The following is a 12,571-nucleotide window of genomic DNA, read 5'->3' as shown; positions in this document are numbered from 1 at the left end:
AAAATGTACTACATTTGTATGTTTGTGTCCATTTAAGTAGCCTCAAATAACTGTGAACGAACTGTATCCCTGAGATGAAAATATAAATCAAGGGCCTGGGACATGGTAGATGGGAATTCCAAGCTTGATTCCTCCATTATTATTGTGCACAAATCAAATACTTGCACATCACATGGGACTGAACTAACAAAAGTGCAGCTATTTTTACACAAGGTCAAATCTTCTGTCAGTGGAACGAGACAGTCTTCTGCACCCCAAAGGTGAGGGGCCATGTACATGACATCAGGTATCCCACAGGGCACGTTGTTATTCTTTGAGGGCCTTATACGGTGAGCATTCCAAACACTCCGGATGTCATTCAATACCTCCTGATGAAGAAACAAGAATTAGGTCAGAGCTGTAATACAAGGCATTTTTAAAATGGTCGAAAATAAGTGTGGTGCATCCTTAAATGAATTGAAAAGCAGCAATGTTTGGATGCAGTTTAATGAAAACCAAAGGAAGAGGGAGTGATGGCAAAAAAAGAAAAGAAAGAACCACACCAGGCAAACCACTGAGTTGTGGGATCTGGGCTTTATACTAATACTAATACTAATACTAATCTTGGTGCGGATGCGCAAAGCTTTTCAACTTTATGCGCATAATACAGGTGACAAAATCAATATTTTTCAATCCCATGAGGGGATCCAATATCATCTCAGACCTGAACGTACCAATGATAGAGCGCTGAAGAGTTACTGATGCGTGAAGCCTGACTGCTTTTGACAGACTGGCAGTGACAGATCGTTAGCTGCAGCATAACTGCTGATGCAGAATGAGTGCAGACAAGGATAATGTCCTCCGATCAGAAAAAAACAACATTTAAGTCGTGCTGACTTCTGATCAGTTCAATTGGCAAAGTGTTCCCTGATTTAAAAACTTTGGCTGGGTTGATGCTTCAGCCTCCATTACGCACATACAGAGCGCAGTTGACCTTCAACAACGTTAGGAATACATTGCATTTACCGTACGGTAAAGGTAACGTCGTTTTAACTATGTAAACAATTATTTTGTTACCCTTACTGCTAAAACAGCTTAATTTAATGTAATTAATTACCACCACTGGTTATCATAATATGGGTCATTTACCTGAATGATTGGCATGAAGCAGAACTGTGACAGAGCTTTGTCAATGAAATCCCCAAAGAAGAATCCTTCGTCCTTCAGTTCTCCTAGAAGCTTGATCCATGACTCGACTCCTTCTTTTCTCATCACTCCCCACCAGCTCTCAATTCTCTGGTTTGCGGTACTTGCTCCTGTGACGTAGCTTCTGTCTCCTGCTCTATCATCCCCGTCATTTCTCCGTAAATAACGCTGGAGGTCTCTGACCAACACGTTCTCAGTGCCCATGTCAGTTCGTACGAGCCTGGGGAAACCCCCACGACTCTCCACTGCTTCCACAAAGTAACCTCCGATAACCTTTGGGTCACTGTTAGTGTGTGCGGCCCGCAGCCAAATGATGTTGCGTGAGAAACCGTCGATGCATCCATTAATACATATCCCATATGGCTTTAGTTTGTCATAAGAGTCTATGTGCCACACAAAGTTAGGCCCCTGAGCAAAATATTGCCTCCTTCTGAGACGTCTGGTCTGGCGAACCTGGGAACCTACTGGGTCCAGTAAAGAGATGAGGATTCCCTACGGAGCCCCTCTGATGACATGGTACAAAAAATAAATAAATTGTGGCCACGAAATATCATTTCGAGGCCACGAAATAGGTATAACGTGCCCACGAAATACTTATTTGTGGCCACAAATTGGGTATAACGTGGCAACGAATTACGCATTTGTGGCCACGAAATAGATAATGTGCGCACATCTTATTGATAGAATTCCTGGACAGCTGCGTAGAGACACAAGCATAAAAGTAGGCTAAATACACCATGGACAGAGACAGTCTGAGTTTTATTTCAGGCTGGGAATGAGCTACAAATGCATTTTGAAAAGCCTGGCAATGCAAGGAACCATCATTACGGAGAGACATTTAAACCGGATATTGAGAGCCAAGTCGCTTTACAGACGTAAGTACGACCTGGACGCCGGGATAGATTTTATTGTGAACCAACTGCAAGGGCCTGGGAAGGATCACGGTTATCGGTGGATGTTTACAAAGTGCAAACAACACGGCATTGCGATCAGGAAAGAAGACGTCAGGATCCTCATCTCTTTACTGGACCCAGTAGGTTCCCAGGTTCGCCAGACCAGACGTCTCAGAAGGAGGCAATATTTTGCTCAGGGGCCTAACTTTGTGTGGCACATAGACTCTTATGACAAACTAAAGCCATATGGGATATGTATTAATGGATGCATCGACGGTTTCTCACGCAACATCATTTGGCTGCGGGCCGCACACACTAACAGTGACCCAAAGGTTATCGGAGGTTACTTTGTGGAAGCAGTGGAGAGTCGTGGGGGTTTCCCCAGGCTCGTACGAACTGACATGGGCACTGAGAACGTGTTGGTCAGAGACCTCCAGCGTTATTTACGGAGAAATGACGGGGATGATAGAGCAGGAGACAGAAGCTACGTCACAGGAGCAAGTACCGCAAACCAGAGAATTGAGAGCTGGTGGGGAGTGATGAGAAAAGAAGGAGTCGAGTCATGGATCAAGCTTCTAGGAGAACTGAAGGACGAAGGATTCTTCTTTGGGGATTTCATTGACAAAGCTCTGTCACAGTTCTGCTTCATGCCAATCATTCAGGTAAATGACCCATATTATGATAACCAGTGGTGGTAATTAATTACATTAAATTAAGCTGTTTTAGCAGTAAGGGTAACAAAATAATTGTTTACATAGTTAAAACGACGTTACCTTTACCGTACGGTAAATGCAATGTATTCCTAACGTTGTTGAAGGTCAACTGCGCTCTGTATGTGCGTAATGGAGGCTGAAGCATCAACCCAGCCAAAGTTTTTAAATCAGGGAACACTTTGCCAATTGAACTGATCAGAAGTCAGCACGACTTAAATGTTGTTTTTTTCTGATCGGAGGACATTATCCTTGTCTGCACTCATTCTGCATCAGCAGTTATGCTGCAGCTAACGATCTGTCACTGCCAGTCTGTCAAAAGCAGTCAGGCTTCACGCATCAGTAACTCTTCAGCGCTCTATCATTGGTACGTTCAGGTCTGAGATGATATTGGATCCCCTCATGGGATTGAAAAATATTGATTTTGTCACCTGTATTATGCGCATAAAGTTGAAAAGCTTTGCGCATCCGCACCAAGATTAGTATTAGTATTAGTATAAAGCCCAGATCCCACAACTCAGTGGTTTGCCTGGTGTGGTTCTTTCTTTTCTTTTTTTGCCATCACTCCCTCTTCCTTTGGTTTTCATTAAACTGCATCCAAACATTGCTGCTTTTCAATTCATTTAAGGATGCACCACACTTATTTTCGACCATTTTAAAAATGCCTTGTATTACAGCTCTGACCTAATTCTTGTTTCTTCATCAGGAGGTATTGAATGACATCCGGAGTGTTTGGAATGCTCACCGTATAAGGCCCTCAAAGAATAACAACGTGCCCTGTGGGATACCTGATGTCATGTACATGGCCCCTCACCTTTGGGGTGCAGAAGACTGTCTCGTTCCACTGACAGAAGATTTGACCTTGTGTAAAAATAGCTGCACTTTTGTTAGTTCAGTCCCATGTGATGTGCAAGTATTTGATTTGTGCACAATAATAATGGAGGAATCAAGCTTGGAATTCCCATCTACCATGTCCCAGGCCCTTGATTTATATTTTCATCTCAGGGATACAGTTCGTTCACAGTTATTTGAGGCTACTTAAATGGACACAAACATACAAATGTAGTACATTTTGTACTTCAGTACGTATTCCTACAGCTTAATGTACTTATTATTAAGTAATTATTTTTCTCCAGTGTGTAGTTATCTTGTCTTTGTATCAAAATTATCAGAAAAGACTGTATAACATAATTTTCATTTTGTCCATGTCAGTAAATTAACTCATCATGAAGTGTTGCTTGCTCTTGGTAGCTACAAAGCGTGGAGTATTAAACTAAAATATGATACAGGTTAGAAAAAAAAAATCCTTTTGGGATTGAGTTAAACTTATCACACTGTTAAAGCATCAAAAGTTGTTCATAATAGTTTTTGGTACCAAAAATGTGTTCATTTCTAACAAAAAAAGAGCACCTTGGATAACAACCACATAGACTGGCAATATATCTAATGTTGTGATCAATTAGACAAGAAGACCAAGTAGGCTAAAGTGTAGAATCATAGTTGTGTCACCAATGCTCCAAATGTTTCTTGAGCCTATAATTTTGTTATTGTGGAATAGATTAAAGCAATCCCATGTTTGATAAAGAACGGCTTTTTTTCTTAAAAATCACAGCACGTGTATGACATTATAGAATGAGTAGTTAAATAACTTTCAGCTGTGTCATTAGACATGTTCATGTTTAAAGATGTATAGAATGTAACAGAGAGGACAAAGTTTTGTACCAATGAGAATGGTTTACTGGTGTCTTTCAAAATACACCATACTCAAAAACAGGTTGTATTTTGCATATAATAACAGGATAAAATAACAGTTATTTCTAAAATGTTATACAAACCTCTTTACAATGTAACCAATCTCTGTAATTGACAACTTTTCTTCTAAACCCATTAGGAACATAAAGGTTCACATTCTTGTTTCTATTAAGATTTCTGCAAACATCTGAAATACTTTAATATAGAACATGCTTAATCAGTTGGAATATGGTATTTGTAATGGTGTTGTACTTATGTATGTATATACAGTAGAAAGCACTCAGCAATCTTCCAGTTTGTAGAACTGTTACTGTATGCTATATTGGAAATATTTGTTACTCTTCCTGTAGTAAAAAAGTATTAGAATGTTAAAATTAGTAATTTATTTTGGCACTAGCCAAAAACACAGTAACAATGTGTGCAGCAGGAACAGATGCACTTCTATGTTTAGTGTACGGATTCCTACCAGGTGAAGCACTGAAAATGTTATTTAAATATGTATATGTATTTTCAACTGGTGTTGTTTTGTGGTCTCATTCCCCAACCAATTTGTTGCCTTATTTTGTCCCCAACACTCACTGCTGCTTCTGCAAAATCCGAGTGCTAAGTGCTGTCTACTACAGGTAACTCCACTTTAAAAAACCTGAACATTCCCTTTAGCTTACTATTTTAATTGGGGGGAGAAACTAAGAAAGCACTTACTGACCAGATGAAAAAAAAGGCTGCACATGAAAAAGGCACAACGGGCTACACTGTTAAGAGAACTTAACCACCCAGTCTATTGAACATTCACATTCATTCCTTCATGTTACTGTTAACTACACCCGTGTTTCTATGAACTGTTAGGGTGGAAAACCTAAAACGTGTAGGGCAGAGTGCCTTGAGGACCAAGGTTGGGTAACACTGACCTACACCACATCCATCACCCACATAGAGCTTGCGAGAATGCTGTTAAATTCACTGCGAAAGTCTGGATAGCTGTGATAACCAAGGGGCAGCTTTAGTACACATCCACATGTGTGGGATTGTGGTCTGCGGAGGAAATCTGTAGTTTCTATGAACTCAATTAGTATGGCTTTATCCAACAGATTGGATCCTGTACAGAACCGCAGGAAAAGCTGAAGATAATTGAAATCAATTTCTCCAATGTACCTTTTCAGGTAACGAGAAACTGTTGACTGGGCAGCTGTCATCTCCTCTGGAAAGATTAGAAGCTCCTTCACTGTTTTTACAGTCGGGTTTTTTTCTGCTATGAAATGATGCAGTCCTTCTGGTGGGAGTAAACCAGCTACAGAACCCACAACGGGACGCCAGCACTTGATTACAAACATTGGGGCCTGAATAAGTACTTTGTGTCCTATCTGTGCCAAAACAGGGAGCAGTGTGTCCTTGGTAGGAACCTGCTTGCACTCATGTGCATCAAGTACTTCCAGCAATTCATCTGTATCCACTGAATTGAAGTCATCCAAAGCCTTCAGGAGAACAGATCGCTCTTCTTGTGAGACGTACAAAAGAAAGGAATCTTTTAAACTACTGGTTGTTGAGCCGTACAATATCTCCTCCAGAAAGGGTATTGCAAGCTTCACTGGGAAGTAACCAGCTTGCTTCCACCCTACAACAAACACTCTAGCTATAGCCTGCCATTCTTCACACTGAAAGTCATGCCGGATGAATGGGACTTTCACCTCAACTCCCAATGTGCAGCTGTCATAGAAATCCATCCAAAATTCTGTCAGGCAGTCCCGCAAAACACCACTTCCTTCCCCCTGTTCAAGCTCTCCATTTGGTAACAACATTTTGATATTGACCTCAGATGAAATAATGTTTGAGTCCTTAAAGGCACTGATCAAATCAGTAAGACAATGACCTCTTCTAACAGTTAGTATTACGGGACAAGATCGTGGTTCAGGGGGTGCTTGGTCAGGAATATTGGCCTCTCCTGTCAGCCCCGGTGAGAGAGACAATGTGTGATGAGGTGGATCAGACTCTTTTTCTGTAAACAGTGTTTCAGGGTTTAGTTCAACCACACTAATATCCACCCTGTTATCCCCACTAATAATAACAACTGCATCAGAATCTTCACTTTCACCTACATTTGGCAGACCATCCCATGGTAATGTGTCATTCAGTTCAAAATATCCACTTGTGGAAGCTCCATCATTAATTACAAAGTTTGATGGTTCTGAATTTATGTTTTCCGCCAACAGATCATCAGCGGCCTGATTAGGTTCATTGCCAGTGAGATCTACCACAGAGGGCTGGGTTATTGCATGATTGGCCTCTACGTCTTGGGGCTGCTGTTGTGTTTTCTTTCTGGTACACAGATAAAGTCGCAGAATTTTGACTTTACTTTGCTTATACAACTCATCAACTGTACTGGAAGCATCCACATGCATCTGTGAGCTCTCAATATGAGTTGAATAGTGTGAAAGACTTTCGTTTTTTTTTGAGGTGCCATTGGGGAAAAACAGATTTTCAGCCATAAGTTTGATATTTGACACTGTTTCATTTTTATCTACAGATAAATGCCTTGTTCCACCACCACTTACAGACTTCACCTGTTTGAACCCACCCTTCGACTCATCAAAATCCATCCAGCCAACCTCAATTCGTCTAACTGTTCGTTTTGCATTTGTATTTTCTGCCTACTGAGACAATTTCTTTTTAGGAGGCATTCCCTCAGCTCCTGTCAGTCTTTGTCGTAGCCTTGAGAGTATAGATTCTTTCCTGGATGGTGACGTCCGTGACAGTGTTGCTTGTCTGCAGAAGGCCACAGTGGAGACTCTATCGCCAACTTTGGGGATGTACTTTGCCAGGTCACTGTCTGTCATTAAGGGAATGACAGTTTCATCAATCTGAAAAATATAAATAACAAATTAATAAAATTGTCAATATTAAAAAAACAATGAATACATACAACTGCATATTTTAGAGTTGTTTTTTGCTATCTACTTTTGATAACAGATACTTTTGGTAATGTGGTACACATTTGTCCAACATAAGATGAACAAAAATTGCTTTTAAAATCACTCTTTAAACATATCACGTCATTAATTAATGTCACTGATTAAACACAAATATGAAATTCAATAAATTCTTTTAGAATGTGCATAGTAAATTGTGGATTGCGGCTTTCCGTTCAAAAACAAACACACAGACACACACGCACGCACACAGCAAAAGCTGCAGTGGCTTACATTCTCATCTTCAAGTTTCTTGATCACATCTTCTTCAACTTTGCGCTCTGTTAAGAATTCTCGCAGCCGAGTATCCATAGCTGACCTCTAAACCACATGAAAATAAAATTAGTATTTTTACACTCAGTTATAAATTTTATGTAGCAGATTTTTACATGATAGCCTACCTATAAAATCACTTTATCTATGGCAAATCAGAATTTGATAATGATTGTTTTATTACTTAGATATTATCTATGGTAATGAGGAATGGAGCGATTGTCTACTTGGAGTTTAAGTAGTTCAGCATGAGCAATGACAACCTGCATCAATACAAAATCATTCCGATCACTGTATGCTTTATTAGTTCCCTTGGCAACGTGATAACCGCAGTGAGCTACTGTAACTGCAAGGCTTCATCCGATAATGCGTTGAAAGCTACGGCTCATTTAGCATGTATTACCTTAACAAGTGTGACTCACATGATGCTACTTTCAAAGGAGATGTTCAGCAAAAAAAAGGCAATTTTAAGATGCTTTCCATCTAAAACTGTTATTATTGTCCAGACCAGATTAGTTGCACCAGCTAGTATGGTGATGTGGCCAGGGTAAAAGAGAGACACCTTCGTGACACAGAGAACTAAGGTTTTATGTTGAACATACCTCATTTATTAGTAGCCTTCAGCCTTGCTCTACTTTGAAAGTGTGCTGCGGGGCCGCCGCACGTCCTACAGTTAAAAATGAGTTTACGGCTACATATTAGCACAACAAAACAACGTGTACTAACAACATGAGGATACAACATTTGAAACGTCAGCAGATACCATTTAGAACATAGTAACAATATAGGTCTGAATAAATAACTGCCGAATTGCGGGATAACAATATGAAATAAATATAAAATATAATACACTCACCTTAAGGACATCACCAACAGCAAGGACTCCGTACTATGGCTGACGCAGGTTCTAGTGAATGTGCCCTGGGATAATATATATATATATCATCAAGTGTTTCGTGGCCACAAATAAGTATTTCGTGGGCACGTTATACCTATTTCGTGGCCACAAATAAGTATTTCGTGGGCACGTTATACCTATTTCGTGGCCACAAATAAGTATTTCGTGGGCACGTTATACCTATTTCGTGGCCTCGAAATGATATTTCGTGGCCACAAATAAGTATTTCGTGGGCACGTTATACCTATTTCGTGGCCTCGAAATGATATTTCGTGGCCACAATTTATTTATTTTTTGTACCATGTCATCAGAGGGGCTCCGTAAAAAACAAAGAATTTCCAATCAAGAAAACTCATTAGAGTAGACATAACCATGTTTACAAAAGAGTTGTGGAGTGAATAAAATCAGTGTCCATTTTAATATTAAATTCGCAATTTTGAGATTAAAGTTTAAATATTATTTTGAGAAAAACAAATGTGGAGATTTCAGTTGTCATTTCAAGCCAAACAACTGCCACAGCTACTACACGCTCTACAAACTGTGCAGGTGAGATCGTGAACCAAACTGATTAGCTGTCCTATCGTCTCTTGTGATACAACATGCATCCTCTTAATAAGAGGCTGTATCATCCATATTCTTGCATCTCTCCCTTCCTGGCCATTTCATGTTGCACAAATCAAGCCAAGTTTGTGTGTTTTTTCCTTGTGACCAGATGCTGCTTTCTGCACCATCTTTTCAATGTCCTTACACTTATCACCACACTGTGTTTTTCTGCTGTAACTAAAACCAATTCTGAAGTACAATCTCAAAATAATCCACACTATTTTTTTTCTTAACGTGGCCCTAATAATCCATACAAGCAACCAAGAACAGGAAGAAGGCAAAAACAAAGCTGGGATATCTACCATGCCTATAAGAGGACATGAGGAAGGGAAAAATAGGCAGAATGCAAAAAAAAAAAACACAAATAGATAATAAAGATGATGATAAATAGACAGCAGGAGGAATAAAAATGTGTATTACAAAGAGAAATGAGTGAAGTGAAACCCTGTTAGACTGTACATCAAACACCCCTTCATGAAAACGTATGTTACTGTGCGAGTGTGTGAGAGACTATAAAGATTGTGTGGGAAAGGGTGTAACGTCTTACTGCGTCTGTGTGAAACACAAAGCGATGTGTGTGTGCGCGCGTGTGTGTCACCGACAGACAAACAGAGCCAACACAGAAAATGTGACTGGAGAGCAGCGATATTTATTTCGCTGCTACTTCGCGACTCAACAATTTGACACTCAAATTCTCACACAGCTACAAATCCATAAACAGACCGGAGTAACTAAAGCCATTGCACCTGCTAAAGCAACAACAGGCTGAACTGAGTATTCCTATTTTATCCCTCTACTCAAAATTCAAGCCAACTGCTGTTCAATTGACAGAATACACTGGATACATGTCTCTGCATTATACCACTGCTTCTGCTCACTGTTATGTTTGCACTGGTCTTGTCAGTCTACTGGAGGATTATCTCGTCTCAGGTTATCGATCATCCAGTTCTTAGACAAATTGATTAAAAAAAAAAAACAAAAAAAAAAAACAGGAAATGTGGACTATGTTAATTTTTGCTTCAGTAAAAAAGAAAATGATAATGAAAAAAAAAATGATTTTGTAACACGATGATTTAAACTATAAAAGGAAGCAATTCAAAACATAAAATAATTAAAATAAGATTTTTTTCTAAAGGTGTCATGATCCTGGGTTTTTTACCCAGGGTTTTCAGTTTTGGACCGTCAGTCTTCTGTTGATATCTTCTGTTTGATTCTTTTTTGCAGTTTTCAGGCGAATATTATTTTGCATTGGTTGCTTTATTTGTTCTCAGGTTTTTCCTTTCCTCTGCTCTCTGTGCTTAGACTGTTTCTGTTTAGTCAGTTTTGTCTTTGTGTTTACTTTGGTCTGTCAAGTTTAAGTGTTTTAGTCCCTGTCTCAGCGTATTAGGCTTCCTGTTTTATTTTGATAGTCTCTCATCTCATGTGCATTATGTTCAGTTTTGCCTTCCCGCTTGGTCGTTAATTGATTGTGTTCACCTGTGCCTTGTTTTACCCAGCTGCGTCTGTTTCCTTGATTACCTCATATGTATTTAAGCCCTCAGATCTCCTTAGTTCTTTGTTGTGTCGTACTGTTTGCCTGAGTGATTGTCTGCTTTCTTTCATCACCTGGATTTGTTAAAGGTTTGCTTTTTGTTTGTTTAAATCCATCTTGACTTTGCTTTTTGGGTTTTTCATGACAAAGGCAGCTGTCCTCTTCTAGAGTTGGCAACAGTATTTTTCTCGTGTCAGTTTAGGATTATGAAATACCTTCTGTTTCAGTCATCCAAAGCTGAAGGAAAAATGTCTACTATGCAGACACAATATATGCAAATTATATATACATATAGTTTGTCCTCCTGGGATTAGCTACTTGCTTTCTAACATTAGTGATCAAGCACTGGTCGTACAGACAAACTCACTTACTGCCCAAATAACTAAAATAACCTCTGACAGTTTTGTAGCTAACTGCAGCATTACATAAGAAAATAATTATTCCTCATGTTATTGTCATATTTCTGTTTAAAAAGCAAAAACAAATTTGTTCCTAAAGTGGAATTAAATTTAGTGTCTTTAGTTGTATTTACAAACACCTGTGTACATATTTAAAACTATATTAAGGCCATTTTGTGCCGTTGCATCATTTCCTGCATCTGTGTCTTTCAGTGCATCGTGTGTTATGTGTGTGTCAAATGACGCAGCTCCCACATGTTCCAGATTAACCCAGTGTGCTCTTTTCCAGGTAAGGATTAACCTAACTATAAATGTGGATTAAGCACATATGAAAGCACACACTGATGCATGAGAGACTGACACAAACACAGAGGTAACATCCAGGGAGAAGATTCATGGGGGAAAAAAGAGAACACAGGACGATGGTGTGTATACAGTTTTCCTTTCAGTGTCGTGATCATTCCTGTTGACATTTTGCAGAGGCCATCTCTCCATCATAATGCCTTTTATGGTTCTACAAAGTGTCCCTCCCTTATTGCCCATCGTTCTCACACCAACTTATGTCTTCATAAAAGCAGACTTTCTTGCAATTACTTTCCTTTATGGAAAAGGTAATCTCTCCTCACGCTGTTTTGTTTGTCAGGAAGCCTAAGAGAGAATTCCAAGCATTAAAGAGAAATGTTGCTTCAGTTAACTTGAATTAATTTACAGACACATTCAAAACTATCACCTTATTCTCATTAGCACTTTACTGAAAACACAATTTCAGATTTACAAGTAGAAAAAAATTGCTTCTTGCTTTTGTGATAAAAGCTTGGAAATATTTATAAGATAAGATAACCTTTATTAGTCCCACACGTGGGAAATTTGTTTTGTCACAGCAGGAAGTGGACAGTGCAAAAGTTATGAGGCAAAAATTAGAATATATGCTACACATAAGCTACTGGTCAAATCCAGATTTGATTTGTTGAACACTTCAAACTATTTATTAAGTGTAAAAACAAAGCTGCAAACTCCTGAGTTGACACATGGGATATATCAGCAAATTCAAGTTTATCTTGTATGCTATGCATACAACGCTTCTCAGTGAAATATACTTCAGCAGTGTGTGCTGAGTGCTGATGCAGGCATTAGAAAATGTCGTTAAGAAAACGGTTACTAAAATAAGAAAGGGGGTCACTTCCTCCATTCCCATCTGTCCTATCTCCTCCTCCTTTCCTTTTTAGTTCATCTTTCCCCGTGCCTCTTCACTCCCTTAAGTTTCCCCCCCTAAATGTTTCCTTTTCATTTTCCACCTTTCCCTTGCCCTCTCTTGCTAACCATTTCTTCAAGGGACAAGCCAAAGGACCAGTTTGGTTTCAGAAA

The 12,571-nt window shown here is 39.3% G+C and overlaps 4 protein-coding genes across 7 annotated transcripts in view; 1 reads left to right on the top strand and 3 right to left on the bottom strand.

The window, feature by feature from the left end:
- Positions 1-12,571, bottom strand: part of dmd (dystrophin) — a 305,560-nt gene that overhangs the window by 235,616 nt on the left and 57,373 nt on the right. The window lies entirely within an intron of this gene.
- Positions 33-1,700, bottom strand: LOC146608976 (uncharacterized). The gene is made up of 3 exons (XM_085347766.1): positions 1,682-1,700; positions 1,129-1,568; positions 33-368 (listed from the first exon to the last, which is right to left on the bottom strand). Exons 1-3 carry the CDS (start codon positions 1,698-1,700, stop codon positions 33-35), a joined length of 795 nt encoding a protein of 264 aa, XP_085203892.1.
- LOC146608975 (uncharacterized) lies at positions 1,994-3,830 on the top strand. The gene is made up of 2 exons (XM_085347765.1): positions 1,994-2,740; positions 3,495-3,830. The coding sequence occupies exons 1-2, from the start codon at positions 1,994-1,996 to the stop codon at positions 3,828-3,830; spliced, it is 1,083 nt and encodes a 360-aa protein (XP_085203891.1).
- On the bottom strand, positions 5,130-6,960 carry LOC146608974 (uncharacterized). The gene has a single exon (XM_085348093.1). It carries the CDS (start codon positions 6,934-6,936, stop codon positions 5,449-5,451), a length of 1,488 nt encoding a protein of 495 aa, XP_085204219.1. The 5' UTR covers positions 6,937-6,960; the 3' UTR covers positions 5,130-5,448.

This window comes from Diplotaxodon limnothrissa, linkage group LG23, assembly GCF_057381915.1.
Source record: "Diplotaxodon limnothrissa isolate DT_005_m linkage group LG23, D_limnothrissa_male_GT1.1, whole genome shotgun sequence".
Taxonomy (NCBI): domain Eukaryota; kingdom Metazoa; phylum Chordata; class Actinopteri; order Cichliformes; family Cichlidae; genus Diplotaxodon; species Diplotaxodon limnothrissa.
The sequence above is the reverse complement of the archived record's forward strand: the minus strand, read 5'-3'. Positions and strand labels throughout refer to the sequence as shown.

Coding starts and splice junctions, on each gene's coding strand:
- LOC146608975 (XM_085347765.1), top strand. CDS start 1,994: ATGCAAGGAACCATCATTACGGAGAGACATTTAAACCGGATATTGAGA. Junction 2,741..3,494: donor GCTTCATGCCAATCATTCAG/GTAAATGACCCA, acceptor TTTCTTCATCAG/GAGGTATTGAATGACATCCG.
- LOC146608976 (XM_085347766.1), bottom strand. Junction 369..1,128: donor GCTTCATGCCAATCATTCAG/GTAAATGACCCA, acceptor TTTCTTCATCAG/GAGGTATTGAATGACATCCG.
- LOC146608974 (XM_085348093.1), bottom strand. CDS start 6,936: ATGCATGTGGATGCTTCCAGTACAGTTGATGAGTTGTATAAGCAAAGT.